This window comes from Pristiophorus japonicus, chromosome 18, assembly GCF_044704955.1.
Source record: "Pristiophorus japonicus isolate sPriJap1 chromosome 18, sPriJap1.hap1, whole genome shotgun sequence".
Taxonomy (NCBI): Eukaryota; Metazoa; Chordata; class Chondrichthyes; family Pristiophoridae; genus Pristiophorus; species Pristiophorus japonicus.
In genome coordinates this window covers 102847669-102865138 of record NC_091994.1, presented here as the reverse complement: position 1 = coordinate 102865138, position 17470 = coordinate 102847669, and the positions used below count along the sequence as shown (strand labels likewise).

The 17470-nt window shown below is 43.4% G+C and overlaps 1 protein-coding gene across 3 annotated transcripts in view; it reads left to right on the top strand.

The window, feature by feature from the left end:
* acot7 (acyl-CoA thioesterase 7) overlaps positions 1–17470 on the top strand; it is a 273074-nt gene that overhangs the window by 102052 nt on the left and 153552 nt on the right. For all 3 annotated transcript variants that reach the window (XM_070861014.1, XM_070861013.1, XM_070861015.1), the window contains exon 4: positions 14456–14547. In XM_070861014.1, the coding sequence (XP_070717115.1) occupies positions 14456–14547 (92 nt within the window). The remainder of the gene's footprint in view (positions 1–14455; positions 14548–17470) is intronic.

Genomic DNA, 17470 nt, shown 5'->3' with positions numbered 1-17470 from the left:
GTCACCTTTGAAAAGTATCTGGCGGCGTTCGTACAGATGAAATATGATGTGGGCGAGATCGAATTCCTTCTGTAGTTGAATAGCCTCACGATTCTCACTGTCGATACCAAATAGATGAGGTACCCCGGCTGAAGTAAGCACCTCCAGCAGAGACAGGAGAGAGAATAGGCCCTAAAAAAAAAATCGCTTCATTCCACTAAAATCTAATTTTCTTTATTTATTGCAGCAACTGGCATTTTATAGCACCAACGTAAATGAGGTAGAAATGGGGGAAACATTTTTGCGGGGAGGGGATGGGGGTGGTGGTGTTGAGAAACAAGAAAAAAGGTTTTAGGAGGCTTCTGAAGATAGGTAGGGAAGGAGGAAGGCAGCAAGGCAGAGGTTTTGGCCAAAAATTCCTGAGGGCAGAGCTTGTAATGACGGAAAGGCAGGCCTCCAGTGGTGGAGTGAGCAACAAGTAGTGATCGCAAGGAGTGCAGAGGGTGTGTGCAGGGAGTTTTGGCGAGAGAAGATCATTAAGATAGTTTGGGGAAAGCTGTGAAGGGATTGGAACAGGAGGATGAGGATCTTGAAGTCAATTATTACTAAAATTGTCAATCAGAAAGCTGTGAAGGGATTGGAACAGGAGGATGAGGATCTTGAAGTCAATTATTACTAAAATTGTCAATCAGAAAAGGTGAGGTTTGTACTTTTAAATTATCCTGGGTATAGTTGTCAACATTCTTTCGATTAAATAACTTGGAATCGTTGAATCATCATCATCATAGGCAGTCCCTCGAAATTGAGGAAGACTTGCTTCCACTCTAAAAGTGAGTTCTCCGGTGACTGTACAGTCCAACATGGGAATTACAGTCTCTGTCATAGATGGGACAGACGGTCGTTGGAGGAAAGGGTGGATGGAGAGCCTGGTTTGCCGCACTCTCCTTCTGCTGTCTGCGCTTGATTTTTGCATGCTCTCAACGACGAGACTCGAGGTGCTCAACACCCTCCCGGATGCTCTTCCTCCACTTAGGGCGGTCTGGGGATGTTGCACTTTATCAAGGAGGCTTTGAGGGTGTCCTTGAAACGTTTCCTCTGCCCTCCTGGGGCACGTTTGCTGTGTAGGAGTTCCAAATAGAGCACTTGCTTTGGAAGTTTTGTGTCAGGCATGTGAACGATGTGGCCCGCCCAGCAGAGCTGGTCGAGTGTGGTCAGTGCTTCGATGCTGGGGATGTTGGCCTGAGCGAGAACACTGACGTTGGTGCATCCCAGTGGATTTGCAGGATCTTGCGGAGGCAGCACTGGTGGAACTTCTCCAGCGCATTGAATCATGCAGCACAGAAGGCAATCATTTAGCTACCAATTAGTCTCACTCCTCTTCTTTCGCCATTGCCCTGCGACTTTTTCCTCTTTAAGTATATATACAATTCTCTTTTGAAAGTTAGTATTGAATTTGCTTCCACCACCTTTTCAGGCAGTGCATTCCAGATCATCATAACTTAATGAGTGAAAAGGTTTCTCCTCATTAAGTCCTACTCCAGAGACTTGACCACATAAGTCTAGGCTGACACTCCAGTGCAGTGCTGAGGGAGCGCTGCACTGTCGGATTGCCGTCTTTCAGATGAGATGTTAAATCGAGACCCTGTCTGCCCTCTCAGGTGAATGTAAAAGATCCCATGGCACTATTTTGAAGAAGAGCAGGGGAGTTATCCCCGGTGTCCTGGTCAATATTTATCCCTCAATCAACATAACAAAAACACATTATCTGGTCGTTATCACATTGCTGTTTGTGGGAGCTTGCTGTGTGCAAGTTGGCTTCCGCGATTCTCACATTACAACAGTGACTGCACTGCATTGGATTTAAAGCGTTTTGAGGCGTTTGGTGGTCATGAAAGGCGCTATATAAATGCAAGTCTGTCTTTTCTTTCTCATCTCCTCCTGACTTTTTTGCCAATTATTTTAAATCTGTGTCCTTTGGTTACCGATCCTCCTGCCAATGGAAACAGATTCTCCCTCTCTACTCTATCAAAATCCCTCATCATTTTAAACACCCCTATTAAATCTCCCCTTAACACAATACTCCAGCTGAGGTCTAACTAATGATTTATAAAGGTAAACTTGATTCATTATCATTCTCAGCTTTTTTAACTATAGGAGTGACAACATTGCAACGACCCATTTCCTTTATGCTTTGTATTACAAGAACAACTTGTATTTGTATATTGTAAGTCATCCCAAGGTGCTTCATATCTGAGAGAACAGACTGAGTGGCAGTAGGAGAGTTAAGAATAAAGAACTTGCATTTATATAGTGCCACAAGTGTAATTACTATTGTTACCAAGTTACCGAGTTACTAAGACTCCGGGAGAATTCCTTGCTCTAATTTGAATAGCACCATGAGATCTTTCACGGTCTTGGTTTAACATCTTACCGAAAGATGATAGTACTGCAGTGGAGTATTAGGTTAGATTATGTGCTCAAGCCCTGGATTAAGTCTTGAACCCAAGCACTCAGGCAAGAGTTCTACCACTGATGCCAAGCTGACACTTGTAGTGGGGTGGGGGATGTGGGGCTGGGGTCTGAGGCATGCGGTAGGGAAAGAGAGGGGAATTGTAAAACAAAGGCAGATTTTCCTGAGCACTTCTCTTAAAGCCATATTTTACAGCATCTGACAACAGCAAACAATCGGAGCAGAATTTATTAGTTGATGTCATTTCCAATTAGCCTCAGGTTTCTGGGGCGGCGTTGTATTCTGTGAAGGAGACCGAAATATACTGAATGGGCACAGCACATTTCTGCAACCCCCCTTCACTCACCCATTGTATTTCCCAGTCTATTTGAGTTGTGTTTGTGATTTTTTTTTTTATGTGAGAATAAACGGGATATTTTGGTGGCGAGTGACTGCACCTTGAGTACTTTTTAAATTTGTGTTTAATCAAAAGAAAATTAAGGGCGAGAGCGACTTTTGGTTAGCTGGATGTTGGTCTAGAAAAGAGACACGCAACATTTCCATATCGTTGCTATAGAGACCGTCCTGTCAGGATTGTTTTGGTTGGGTGTGATGCAAATCTTGTTCCCAAAAGCATACTGTCAGATTCAGTTTGAGTCAAGACCCTGTACATTTTTAGCTGCATGTAATTATTATTTTGTGGTAGTCCAGAAATGAGAAATGGTTTACAAAACCTCTTAGCATTCTATTTCCTTTATGCATTTTAAATGCTTTTTAAGATGGAGAAAGGGTTGTGTTCTAGCAAAGTTCAGTGAATAATTAGAACAGATTGCCATAGATCAGACCGTAGATTAAATTTGTATATATAAATATGAAATGTGAGGGAGGGGTTAGACATCGAAAGAGACCCTATTTCATTTTTGTCATCTATTCTGACCGTTGTATTGAGATGTATGACTGTGTTGCACAAACACATCGCTAAAATGTTATGAAAAATATATCTGAATAAAATAATTGCAACAACTTTTTTTGAAATGATTAATCTTTTCATACATCTGGGAGCCTGGATCATTTTGTGGAAAAGTGATGTCGACAGATTTATCTAAATTATAATTTTGTCCTTTAGGTATAATAACAGTAGCATCTTTATTACAATGATGTGTCAGGAAGAATTAAGAAATATTTTATATTCAAAAAAGTTTTGTGTATTACAATGGGGAAGATATTCTCTGTGGGCTATGCAAAGTGAGAATGTAAACCTCGTTGCAGAGAACGGGGGGGATATTCCGTTGCGCCCGTTTGGGGGCGGTAACATCCGGAAGGCGGGACATTTTAGGCAGGCGCTCACTAAATTTGGGTTACCGTCCCTGAGAGGAAGTGGAGCCTTTCTGGAGCGGGGCGCAGCGCTATACACTGGGTCGTGTAGCGTTGCCGCGTTGGAGGGGCTTTTCCCTTCATTAAAGGGCCGGGCCAAAGCTGCAAACTCTGCTGGGATGGAATGGGCCCCCTGGAAAGTTGGCAGGTTTTTATTTTCAATGGCTGACATCGCCAGACTGATTCCTGGGATGGCAGGACTGCCATATGAGGAGAGATTGGGTCGACTAGGCCTGTATTCACTAGAAGAATGAGAGGGGAGCTCATTAAAACGTATAAAATTCTGATGGGTTGGACAGACTGGATGCGGGAAGGATGTTTCCCCTGGCTGGGAAGTCTCGATCAAGGGGTCACAGTCTCAGGATACGGGGTAGGAAATTTAGGACCGAGCTGAGGAGAAACTTTTTCACTCAGAGGGTGATGAACCTGTGGAATTCTCTACCACAGAAGCTGTGGAGGCCAAGTCACTGAATATATTTAAGAGGGAGATAGATAGATTTCTAGAAACAAAAGGCATCAAGGGGTATGGGGAGAAAGCGGGAATATGGTGTTGAGATAGAGGATCAGCCATGATCATATTGAATGGTGGGGCAGGCTCGAAGGGCTGAATGGCCTACTACTCCTATTTTCTATATTTCCCCTTTCAGTAACGCCCCGCGAGCGGCCGCCCGCCCGCCCGGTTTACGTCCCCTGAAGCTGTCGCTGACATCATCCGGCGCAGCTTCGGGGGGTGGTGCGATACCCAATTTAGGGTCCGGGGCGATAACAGGGCGCAGCGCACAGTGATGAAGTTGTCATCGCTGGCGCAGCGGAGCGGGGCACTACGGGTTATCGCCGCCGATAAACTCCTGCATAATTTAACAGGAGTCGTTGGCGGTGCCGCATCCGGGCGAAAAGTTGTTTGCGCCCCCAATTTCTATGCCAACGTCTTTCTGATTCCACTACACAACGCACAGAGGAAATCATTCCCGAGTATGCTCAAGGTACTCAAATCTTTGCATGGTTAGGATAGCAGATCATTTCCCCACCCTAATAAAATTGTGTTGCCTACTTTGTTGCATAAGTATTGAACTTATTAACTGGAATCTATCCCTGTATATCTACTCTGCAGTTCCAACATTTTCTCTCTAATATTCGCTCCAGAATCAGCTGTCGGGAAATATCTCCAAACCATTTAAAGACAAAAATCTTTTCAGCTGCCATTTTCTTTTCTTACAATGGTAGGAACAGAGTACTAGATACAGGGGAGGGGTGATTTTTATAGCTGTTTTTGGGCAGGGACAGGATTGTAGCACAATGAAAATAGGGGTGCGCAACTTACTGCCCTGTTTAATTTGTTTTCAGCATTTTTCATTGGTTGTATGTCCCTTTGAGAAGCCTGCGTGTGAACTTATTGGACTTTCAAGAGCTGTCACCCTGTCAGCTGAATGAAGAAGCTTAACCATGTAACAGACTGAAACGCGAAGAGTCTACCTTTGTGTAAGCACTCTGTGGGCAAAGCTTCCAGAAAGCACCAGTATCACGGTGCAAGCAATGAGTGCATTAAAACTGGCAGAATGCAGTTAAGGCTGCCTCGCTTTTGAGTCAAATGAAGAATGCCACATTTTGGTGTGGGAGAGGGGTGCATAATACACCAGCACTACGCTTATGATTGACAGCAATGGGAAAGTCCTGAATACTGATGGTATTAAAAATTAGGAAACTGTAGGTATGATTAATCACCATATCAAAACAAGGATGAGAATTTTGAAATCAAGGCGTTGCTTAACCGAGAGCCAATGTAGGTCAGCGGCACTTGTTAAGGGGCACTTGTGATGGTTTCTGTCTGGTATTGGGTTGCCCCAATGACACCATCTTTATTAGCCCAATTAAAATATGCAAACAGTTACAGATGAAGATGTTGACAGGCTTGTCTAAAACCTATTCACATCTTTTCACCTGCGACGAACATCTGTGAGAACACACAAGGCAAAAATAGAGGGAAAATAAGCAAGCGTATGGTGTTTTGTTCCCATTTCTCAGTTGCCATCTGTAGTCTTGTAAAACGCATTACCCGAGTAAAGCATTGCTCAGGAAATTAGCCACGAGTGCAATCAAAAATTTAATAATTATCATTCAGTATTAATTGCACACAGCAGCGTGATAACACATAGAGTTTACACCGTTGCATAAAATTAAGCAAATAAATTGACAATAGCTGTTGTTTTTCATCCTGGGCTGTAATGGTAATGAACTCCTGCCGAAGTACGTCTGACACAAAATATTCATTATTTCGGGAACATTCAACTTGACCTTTCTCCTTAGAGTTACATTTACCAGTCATAAAGCAGTGGTAATTTACCGACAATGATTAATATTTCTAAAATAAGTGATTGCCACTTTGTCTGCCCTTGGATATAGGCATTGGTTTCTAATATGGCTTATTGAGTGTATTTCAGTTCTGTATTCAATTCTTGTTTTGGTTTGTGTAGGAAAAGCAACTCCATGAATTCACTGTGTTGAAGAGCCCACTGAAATCTTTATAGGGAGTAAATTTGTTTAGACCCAGGCTCGTTTTTGGGCACAAAATGGTCGTCGATCTCATCAGAAACCGTAGGCCCGAGGCTCGTTCGGAATCAGGTCTCGAGGCACATCATCATAATTCCGACAAGCTGCATACTACTCTCAGTCCAGCTGAATTTCGGATCAGGGTTGCGAAGTAGGCATTGGGCCCCTTGCTTATGCTAAGGAAGGACCTAACTTGAAACGGGCGTTTGCCAGGGATCCTTGCATATCTCCCGAGCAAACATGATGTCGAATGTACTTCAGGTGTAGTTCGGGCTTGGGACATAGCCCCGTACATCACTGCTCTTTGCCCCCATTCTGTGTCTGTAAACCAGGCATGGTGGGGTCCAATTTTGTCCCCTTTGATCTAGCATGCATTATTAATAGAAACATTTCTCCCTTCCTATGCTGAAAACCTGAACTCATGCTGGGGTACGATCAGGGCCGGATTAAGGGCCTGATTGGCCTGGGGCAAACTGATTCAAATGGGCCTCTAGTTATGTTTGTTCATGTTCATTACATTATGTATATGGTTCTGATTCTGGGTATGAAAACATAGGCCAGTATATTCAACAATGAAAGCATATATTCTATATCAAGTAGGTATATATTCTGGTTCTGGTAACATTGCAATACTAGATTCCTATACATATATGCAAATTATATTAAATATATTATATAATAACACAGTTAAATAATAACACAGATAGATAGCAAAGATCTTGTCTCTGCAAAAATAGGATGTACACGTTAGGCCAATAAATAATATTTTCCTCGGTCTTGTTTTTCCTGTCTATCTATTCTATTCAGCCTATTTGGGAGGCCTTATATTTTTTTTTCCTACATTTATTGGGTGGGCCGAAGTTCTTTGGTGGGTCTGGGGCTGCAGTCCCATCCACCCCGTGGTACGATTTAATGGGTCCTGGCTGTCTTGCATTATCACACTCGAGTGGCCTTCTTTCATGGCAATGGATGTCAGTCGGATATTTAACCATTTTGAGCCATAACAGCTATGCCTGCTACTGTCCACGCCCAAAATCTACACATGGAAATTTTCCTGCAGCGGGTCACTGGGAAATGGTTAAGAATAGCAACCATGGCTGAATTCCCTCACCCTCCCTAGTCCAGGTGTGCTGAGGCCCATTGTAGCACCCCACCACTGGCCTAGGCTGAAATCAGCAAAGGTGGCAGAGACAGACCACGGATTGAACGCCTCGAATATAAAGGGTCAGGAATATAAATTACAGCAGATGGTGAATATTTTGGTGCGTATGCAAGATCATTGCTGGGTCGGTGCAATAGGAACTGCACCAGCCCTCCATATTTGGGTCAGTAATGCAAGAATTATTGGAGCTGCACCTCAATGTTTCGGGTTGCTCCATAAACATAAGATGCTTTGTTAAGTCGCCTACAGCATCAAAGGAAGTGTCAATGGTCACATAACATCAAGTGACTTATTATGTACCTCCTATAATGACAGTGATCAAGTGATCAGGGATGAGGTGACAGGCATAAACCGCAAAGTGATAATCTTCAAGAAATAGTCTTACGAATTCAGAGAGGAAATGTCTCCTTTATTTTCAAACCAACTCAATTTGTTTTTGAGACATCCTGCAATAAATGACAGAGTTGACTAAAATGCAAAATACTGCAAATCTGAAACGAAAACCGAAAGCACTGGAGACACTCGGCACTACCAGAGAACCAAAGTTTGTCAATGTTTTGGGTACAGGACCCTTCCTCCGAACTTGTAGATATTACAGATCAACAGCATTTAAAAAGGAACAGAAAATGGGGGGAAAAGAAGACATAGAATGACCACAAGCACAGAAAGAAATGACCTATTATGTGACGTGCTTAGGCGGAGTACAGGAGATGGTTATATAGCAAAAATGATATGCGTAGGAGATAAAAGGAGGCATAAAGAGAGAAATCAAAGAAATAAAAGGCATTTACAAGATCACAGAGTGTGAGAATAACTAAAGGGGTAGAAAAATGAGGTGGTGTTCCTCAAACTTGCATTGAGCTTTATTGGAACAGTGTAGAAGGCTCAACAGAGAGAGGCCAGAGTGGTAATGGGGTGAAGAACAGCTTGACAACTGGGATATGGGCTCAGGGCTCAAATGCAAGTCCTGTGTCTGCCATTGTGAGGTGACAGCGAGTGGATGACAGGTGCTTCATGTCCCTTTGTTCTACAACACTAGGAGCAGGACGAGACCATTCAGCCGCTAGAGTCTGTTCTGACATTCCACCAGATAATGCCTGATCTGTACCTCAACTCCATTTACCCACCTTTGCTCCATAGCCCTTGATAACTGCTATCTATTAAACATATGCCAATCTCAATCTTGAAAATTTAATTTTTTTAAAATTCGTTCATGGGATGTGGGCGACGCTGGCAAGGTCGGCATTTATTGCCCATCCTTAATTGCCCTTGAGAAGATGGTGATGAGCCGCCGTCTTGAACCGCTGCAGTCCGTGTGGTGAAGGTACTCCCACAGTGCTGTTAGGGAGGGAGATCCAGGATTTTGACCCAGCGACGGTGAAAGTGTGGTGATATACTTTCAAGTCAGGATGGTGTGTGACTTGGAGGGGAACTTTCAGGTAGTGGTGTTCCCATGTGCCTGCTGCCCTTGTCCTTCTAGGTGGTAGAGGTTGCGGGTTTGGGTGATGCTGCTGAAGGCGCCTTGGCGAGTTGCTGCAGTGCATCTTGTAGCTGGTACACACTGTGAGGGTGTGAATGTTTAAGGCAGTGGATAGGGTGCCGATCAAGCGGGCTGCTTTGTCTTGGATGGTGTTGAGCTTCTTGAGTGTTGTTGGAGCTGCACTCATCTCCTAACTTGTGCCTTGTAATTTGACCCAGCATCCATAGCCTTTGGGGGAGTGAGTTAGAGATTTCCACTACCCTTTGTGCGGAACAGTGCTTCTGATTGCACTCCTGAATGACCTCGCGCTAATTTTAAGATTGTGTTCCCCTTGTTCTGGATTCCCCCACCAGAGGAAATGGTTTCTGTGTAGCTACCCTATCAAATCATTTCAGAATTTTAAACACCTCATTTAGATCCTCGCTCAACCCAAGAGAATAAAAACCAAGTTTAAGCAACCTCTCCACATTAAGCACCGGTCTCATTCTGGTGAATCTACGCTGTAACCGCTGCAAGCCCAATATATCTTTCCTAAGGTTCGATGCCTAAAACTGAACACAGTACTCCTAGATGGGGTCTGATCAAGGTGGGAGCATTGGAATTGAAACAAGTGCTACAACTATGAAAGTGACCACCAATGAATCATCATAAATGACTCCAGAATTGTTATCCACTCTAGAGAATCATTTTTAATTTGGCTGCATTATAAGCACTTTTACTGGAATAATCCGAAACGATCAAAAATGTTTTGCTTCACTAAATCTGATAACTTTGTCTTGTCGAGATTACACATAATATCTGTGTTCAATCATTTCAAGTTAATTTGTGTCTTTTAGTGCTTCATTCACAGTTTGATGTTCCCTGACCTGTGGTAACATTTTCAGTTATCTCGGCATAAAGCCGCCAAGAATGTAAAGTGTTGAAATGATCTGATGACACAGTACCTGGTGGAACTGCACATGAACATTTGGTTGGTTTGTGCAAGAATGCTCAGTGCTTACGATCCAACACCTAGGGCTGGAAATTCAGTTGGAGGGCTTTTAAGGCGTTAATGTCGGGCAGACGGTAAATTTAGCGCCGGAAAATGGTCTGCGACGGAAGCCACAAAATTCAGTTGGTGCGTCCTGAGAGTGGAGTGGAGCGCGAAGGGAACTGTTCCACACTTCTCTTAGGGCGCTAGGCCGGGTGAGCTAAGAATATCCGTTGCTAAGGAGCCGGCTTCATAGTGCCCCAAGAGAGGCCTCCCTGGAAAAAAAAGTATCAGAACAAAAAACATTCCTGATTCATTACTCACCTCAAATAAAGTTAAATCGCAACAATCCCGCTTACCTCACGCAGTCATTCCTTCCCTTAGCCCCGCCGGGACAGCTCCGCGCGCCAGCTTTCTCTGGCGCTGCCACTGCGGGACGCTACCGTTGCAGCGCAAACCAAATGTTGCATCCGTGTTAATACTGGTGGCGTTGCACACCGGGGCAACCCTCCCAGGCGATACTCCTCAACGCCACCGGTACCGGCACACTGAAATTGCCGAGCGCCGCGAATGCCGTAGCTCGCGGCTGCAAACCCTTCCGCGCCCCTGTTCTGATCCTCGCGAGGGGCTCTATCCCACAGAATTTCTAGCCCATGGTTTTTAAGAGAAGCAGCAATTGAAATCCAAGGCAATAACTGTATGGGGACCAGATAATGGATACAATTTACAATTTAGTCCTTCTGATGTGGCAGGACCATCTATCAAGATTTCAGGCGTGGCGGTCAGTGCACTCGACTATGACCAGCATGATTTTCTGTCCTGTAAAATAATTGGACAGAAATACATAGCTACAAATCAGTCAGGTTGACCTCCATTTCTGAATTCTCCATTTCTAATATTGGCTCCTAACACGAGAAGCTCCGCACTTGGAGTGCTAACTCGATCCCAATGTATGCACATTCGGGCGTTACGATTCCCATCTCCACATAGTTTCATTTTGTGCTCGTATTAAGCCAGCTTTCGTAGCTGATTGTGTGTTTCTTATGGACTGAAACTTGACCTTAACCACAAAGTATCTAGGATGTGGCATACTCAGCGTGAACAACAAGCCCTTTTACTGGTGGTATGTACACCGGAGTCCATGTGGGTTGTCCCTATAATTCATAACCTTTCCAAAACTGGCAGAAAATAACGTGCTGACGGACCATATTCAGGGGCAAAACTATTAATTAATCTTTATTTTTGTGTGGGTATTTTTTTCTATCTTTTAATAATCATTGAGCAGAATGAATATAGTAATAGAAGACGTGATTTCTCACCAGTACTTTCAAACAGTACCCAAAACAGTAAAGGGGAGAGATATTCCTTATTATTGATAAGGAGATCACACACTCCTTGAAAAACAAGAGTCTAAATGGGGGAGAGGAGCAAAGGGATCTGTGGATGCAGATACATAAATCACTAGCAATGCAGGTTAATAAGGCCATAAAAAGGCAGCAAAGCAGTAGGATTCATTTCTAGAGGGATAGAATTAAAAAGTAGAGAAGTTATGTTAAACAAGAATAGAACCTTGGTTAGGCTACACTTCGAGTACTGCGCACAGTTCTGGTCTCCATATTATAAAAAGGATATAGAGGCACTGGAGTAGGTGCAAAAAGATTTACAAGGATGATACCAGAACTGAGAAGTTGTACTTACCAGGAAAGATTGAACAGCCTGGAGCTCTTTTCTCTAGAAAAGAGCAGACTGAGGGGTGTTCTGATAGAGGCCTTCAAGATTATGAAAGGGTTTGATAAAGTGCGCATAGAGAAGATGTTTGTGGGGAGTCCAAAGTGATGGACCATAAATATAAGATAGTCACTAATAAATTCAATTGAGAATTCAAGAGAAATTTGGTTACCCAAAGAGTGGTTAGAAGGTGGAACTCCCGACCATAAGTTAAGGCGAATAGTTTAGATTCGTTTAAGGGGAAGCTAGCTAAGCACATGAGGGCGAAACGGTGGGAGGAGTCTCGTGTAGAGCATAAACACCGGCATGGACCAGTTGGGCTGAATGTACATGCTATGTAATTCTATGTTTGTATGTTGTGCTCCTGTGAATCAGCAGCAATGGTGCAGGCCGGATACAAGGGAGAGGACAGAGAATTGGGGACAAGGATGAAGTACCCGTAACTTAGAGGTAGTATGCCGGCTAGCAGTTTCCAGTTGGGTAGCTGTGGGGGAGCAGAAGGCTTTTGCTTCCCCATGTACGCAAACCTCATTACACCTCTGTAGTTAATGCCTTGCAACTTCATGTGAGTTGGTGTGAATGAGCTGGTTGCAAAATATATCTAATCTTTCATTTTTTATATAATAAATTACTTTGAAAGAAACGCCTTGCAGAATAATTTTCAAATTCATCTTGTTTAGAATGTTTTTCAGGAGGAAAGTTCTTATCCTTTGGCATAATTTACAACAGGGGAATTGATAGATTTGGTTTAGAATGACAGTTTATATGTGTTATTTGTGTTTAGTGACAGATGTTATATAAGCAAGCTTGAGCTGACATGAATAAGCTTGCATAGCAACACAACATTGATGGTGTTGTAATACTATAACGCCATGCTGGTTTGTTGGCTAGCTTTACCAAGTCATGAACAAACTTGGATGTGCTCAAAGACAGCTGTGTTCTAGCCCAACATCCTGGTCCCTCCCTCATCCCCGCTTGGCACCTTACAGCTTTACTCAAATCGGGAACAAATTGTGTGATGAATTAATGGGTATGATAAGGCTCGAAGCTTTTAACACCAATCTCAACATCGAACTCAGCAAAGCAAGCACCAACAGAGATGTGTTTCATTAACGTTCACAGATTAGGTATGTTAAAGACGTGATTTTCAGTTCGGACCCAGTCACAGCGGTTTGATTAACATGTAGAGGTGAAAGAGAGCATGGAGTCTGATTTTAAATAACCTCAAGCTAAAATTACGAACCAGTGGTGCATTTAGTGTTGCAAAAGGATGTTAGATTCGTGTAGCCAGTTTTACAAATCAAACACTCCCAGGCTTGCCAACTCTGGTGGGGCATATTCCTGGAGGTTTCATCACATGACCCCCTGCCTAGCACCGCCCCTCCCCCTTACTCTGGCCATTGGTCGCCCGACACATCCATCCTTAAGGTGCTTCGCCTTCCTGCACTAATTGGAAAGATAACAGACTGTTTATTACCTGATTGGATGGCACTTGACTGTCAGCGAAACTGCCTTTTTCCCATCTCCAATATTTTTATAACCAATCAACAAAAAGCGTTCAAAGAAAATCAAACAAACCATGTTATTGTAATGCCCCTAATGAGTTTTCTCCTGGGTTGCATGCAGCAGTGTCCTGGAGATTAATCTTTAATTTTTAATCTTTAATTCCTGGAGACTCCAGGACAATCCTGGAGGATTGGCAACACTAAACACTCGTTTGTAATATAAAGCAACCAAAAGTCGGTCACTGTACCTGAACACTGAGGCACATCTCAATTATTGGTCTCCAGATACAACTCAGAGTTTTGGATTCACTGAAGAAGCTTTTAAATCTCGCTGTGCATGTCATATATGTATGGTTGGTTATACTAGCCACCAGGTGGCGCCACTGTCGGAGGTCATTGGGCTGTGCGCACGTGTGTGCGGCCCAGATATAAAAGGCCAGCCATCTTGTAATGTAATCACTTTGGGCCCTAATAAAGTAGAGCCAGGTTTGTACCTGTTTGGAGTTTACAGTATTCAGTCTATTAAGTTATTGCATACACAACAGTGCAACAAGTTAATATGTTAATATGAAATGACCCCCAATGCCTGTAGTTAACCTGGCTGCTTGAAATCGGTTCAGCCCTTTGTTAAAGTTGCAAGGTTTCATACAAATGTTAACGCATTAGAATAGCTGCTGCATGTGCCTATGTAACAGCAGTCACTGTACTTCAAATTAATTCATTCTGTGTGATGTACAATTTCTGAGAAACACGATCAGGCACTCTTATTGATGCAAGTCTCATTTCTGTAAAATTAATTGGGAACACTTTTATATTCTGTTAATCCAGCAACATGTCAACTCTAATTGTGTTGTAAAGGTGCCATTGTGTAGTTTTGCACATTCGGACACACAGCTCTTTACCCGCTCAGAATCACTAATATTACATAGCCTTCCTTCTAGATTTCCGATTTTTCCGCTATTTCCTTCACTCCACCATTGGTGGCCATGGCTTTAGCTGCCTAGGCCCTAAACTCTGGAATTCCCTCCCTAAACCTCTCCGCCTCTCTTTCTTCCTTTGAAACACTCCTTAAAACCTACCTCTTTGACCATACTTTTGGCATCTGTCCCAATATCTCCTATGTGTCGGTGCCAAATTCTGTCTGATTACGTTCTTGTGAAGTGATTTGGGATGTTTTTTTTTACGTAAAGGAGCTATATAAATGCATGTTGTTGTTCTAGATGATCTGAATTAAGAAAATATATTTTTCTGTCATTTCTAGGTGCTAAGCGACTGACCAACAGGGCAACACTGTGGTATGTGGCACTGTCCCTGGAGAATGTAGATAAATTGGTCGAGATTCCTTCTATAGAGGTAACTAATCTACAGTGCTGCATATTTCATTTTGTGATTTTGTAATAAGGGGAAATCAATTCTATATAAAAGATGAGATAAAAAGAAAAAAACACATTCTGGAAAAGCACAGCAAGTCATCTGAGCAACATTTCAGATAGTCTGTCAGGTTAACATTTCGTTTTGGACTCCTTATCAGAACTGAGCTGATTATTATTTCCAACCTGTTTAGCGGGTAGTAGCTTTAACTACATTGCTCATAAAAAAAATGCTTGGCACAAGATTTTTAAACCCTGTCTAGCCATGTGGGGAAATCCAATAACTTTGCACCTGAGGAGCCACCATAGTTTCTCTTCCATTCAGTACGTTCTGAATAATCCATAATGGTAACATGACTGCAAAGTGTTGATGCAGACTGTTGCACAAAATTTTGACGCATAAGTAAAAATAAAATCATTTGGAAATATAGCAAAATGAACACCAAAATTGCAAAAGCACACTGCATTTTTATATGAAGTTGCATTCAACTAGTGTTCTAACTACCAATTTTCCAATGTTTCATTCCTGATTGTTTCCTTTGTCCTTCTCTGATTAATTTAGTTTTTCTCAATTGGACTGGTGACATTGTAATGCTGGATTACCTTGAGTGCAATTTATCACTATCGAGTCCTACTCACCCATAGAAATAGTGCATTTCATACCATCTGACAGCACAGAAGGAGGCCATTCGGCCCCAAGTGCCTGTGCCGATTCTTTGAAAGAGCTATTCAGTTAGTCTCACTCACCTCTTTCCCCATAGCTCTGCAAATTTTTACCCTTCAAGGAAGGATATATTAGCCTTGGAGGGAGTGCAGCGCAGGTTTATCAGAATGATACTTGGACTCCAGGGGTTAAATTACAAGGAGAGATTACACAAATTAGGGTTGTATTCCCTAGAATTTAGAAGGTTAAGGGGTGATTTGATCAAAGTTTTCAAGATATGAAGGGGAACAGACAGGGTAGATAGAGAGAAACTATTCCCGCTGGCTGGGGAGTCTAGGACTCTGGAGCATAGTCTAAAATTAGAGCCGGACCTTTCAGGAGTGAAATTAGGAAACACTTCTACACACACATGGTGGTAGAAGTTTGGAACTCTCTTGCGCAAACGGCAGTTGATCCTAGATCAATTGTTAATGTTAAGTCCGAGATTGATTTTTTTTTAACCAAAGGTACTAAGGGACATGGGGCGAAGGCAGGTATGTGGAGTTAGGTCCCAGATCAGCCAGGATCTCATTGAATGGCAGAACAGGCTCGAGGGGCTGAATGGCCTCTTTCTGTTCCAATGTTCCTATTTATCCAGCTCTCTCTCGAAAGTTACTGTTGAATCTGTTGTCACTATTTGTGGATGAACATCACCAAATCCCACCTGACTAAACTGAAATAGGTCTTTTGCCCCAGAGCTGAATGTGTTGAAAATGGTTGAGTGGTGGGTAAACATTGGGTGAGCTCTGCTAACAAATATCTATTTTTGGGACGTGACCAGTATATTAAGATTGGGCAAAGGCCCATCTTACTTACTTGCTGTTTCATGCCAAAATCACACACAACTGCTGCACTGAAACTAGCACCAATGAAAATAAAATGGGTGCATCAAGTTAATTAAATGTAAAAGGTCTAATAGTGCTGCAGTGCTCATCTTCACTGAGGCGTACGAAACCATGGGCCTTACACTAAACATCTGTAAGGCAAAGGTCCTCCACCAACCTGACCCCGCCACACAGCACTGCCCCCCCCCCCCCCCCCCCCCCCCGTCATCAAGATCCACGGTGTGGCCCTGGACAGCGTGGACCACTTTCCATACCTCAGGAACCTATTATCAGCAAGGACAGACATCGACGACGAGGTTCAACACCGCCTCCAGTGCTCCAGCGCAGCCTTCAGCTGCCTGAGGAAGAAAGTGTTCGAAGATCAAGCCCTCAAATCTGGCACCAAGCTCATGGTCTACAGGGCTGTAATGATACCCGCCCTCCTGTATGGCCCAGAGACGTGGATCATATACAGTAGACACCTTAAAATAGCTGGAGAAATACCACCAACGATGCCTCCGCAAGATCCTGCAAATCCCCTGGGAGGACAGACACGTCAACATCCCCAGCATTGAAGCACTGACCACACTCGACCAGCTCCGTTGGGCGGGCCACATTGTCTGCATGCGTGACACAAGTCTCCCAAAGCAAGCACTCTACTCGGAACTCCTACACGGCAAGCGAGCCCCAGGTGGGCAGACGAAATGTTTTAAGGACACCCTCAAAGCCTCCTTGATAAATTGCAACATCCCCACCGACACCTGGGCGTCCCTGGCCAAAGACCACCCTAAGTGGAGGAAGAGCACCCGGGAGGACGCTGAGCACCTCGAGTCTTGTCGCCGAGAGCATGCAGAAATCAAGTGCAGGCAGCGGAAGGAGCATGCGACAAACCAGACCCGCCACCCACCTTTTCCTTCAATGACACTCTGTCCCATCTGTGACAGAGACTGTAATTCCTGTATTGGACTGTTCAGTCACCTAAGAATTCACTTTTAGAGTGGAAGCAAGTCTTCCTCGATTCCGAGGGACTGCCTATGATGCTCATTTTCACAGCAGGCACCCACAGAGCTAGTCGATACCAGGGACTGTATTTTCATTAAATCAAAATCGGGCAAGAAGGAGCCATCTTACTGCCCTAGTGTAAACTTCCTGTTGAGAGATCTGAATCGCTAGTTTAATCAACTGTTTTTCACCTTGTAATATATTTGCTTCATGGGTTCTTTGCTTAAAAATTCATAGCAGCACATTACTATTAAGAACGAGTTGGTTTATCAGCAAAAGATTTAACAATTACACTACACATTACTAGTTCATCCACCAGGCTCACAACCACCTGCCTCATTGTGGATCCCCTGAAGCCAACTGGCTGGGGTTTTATT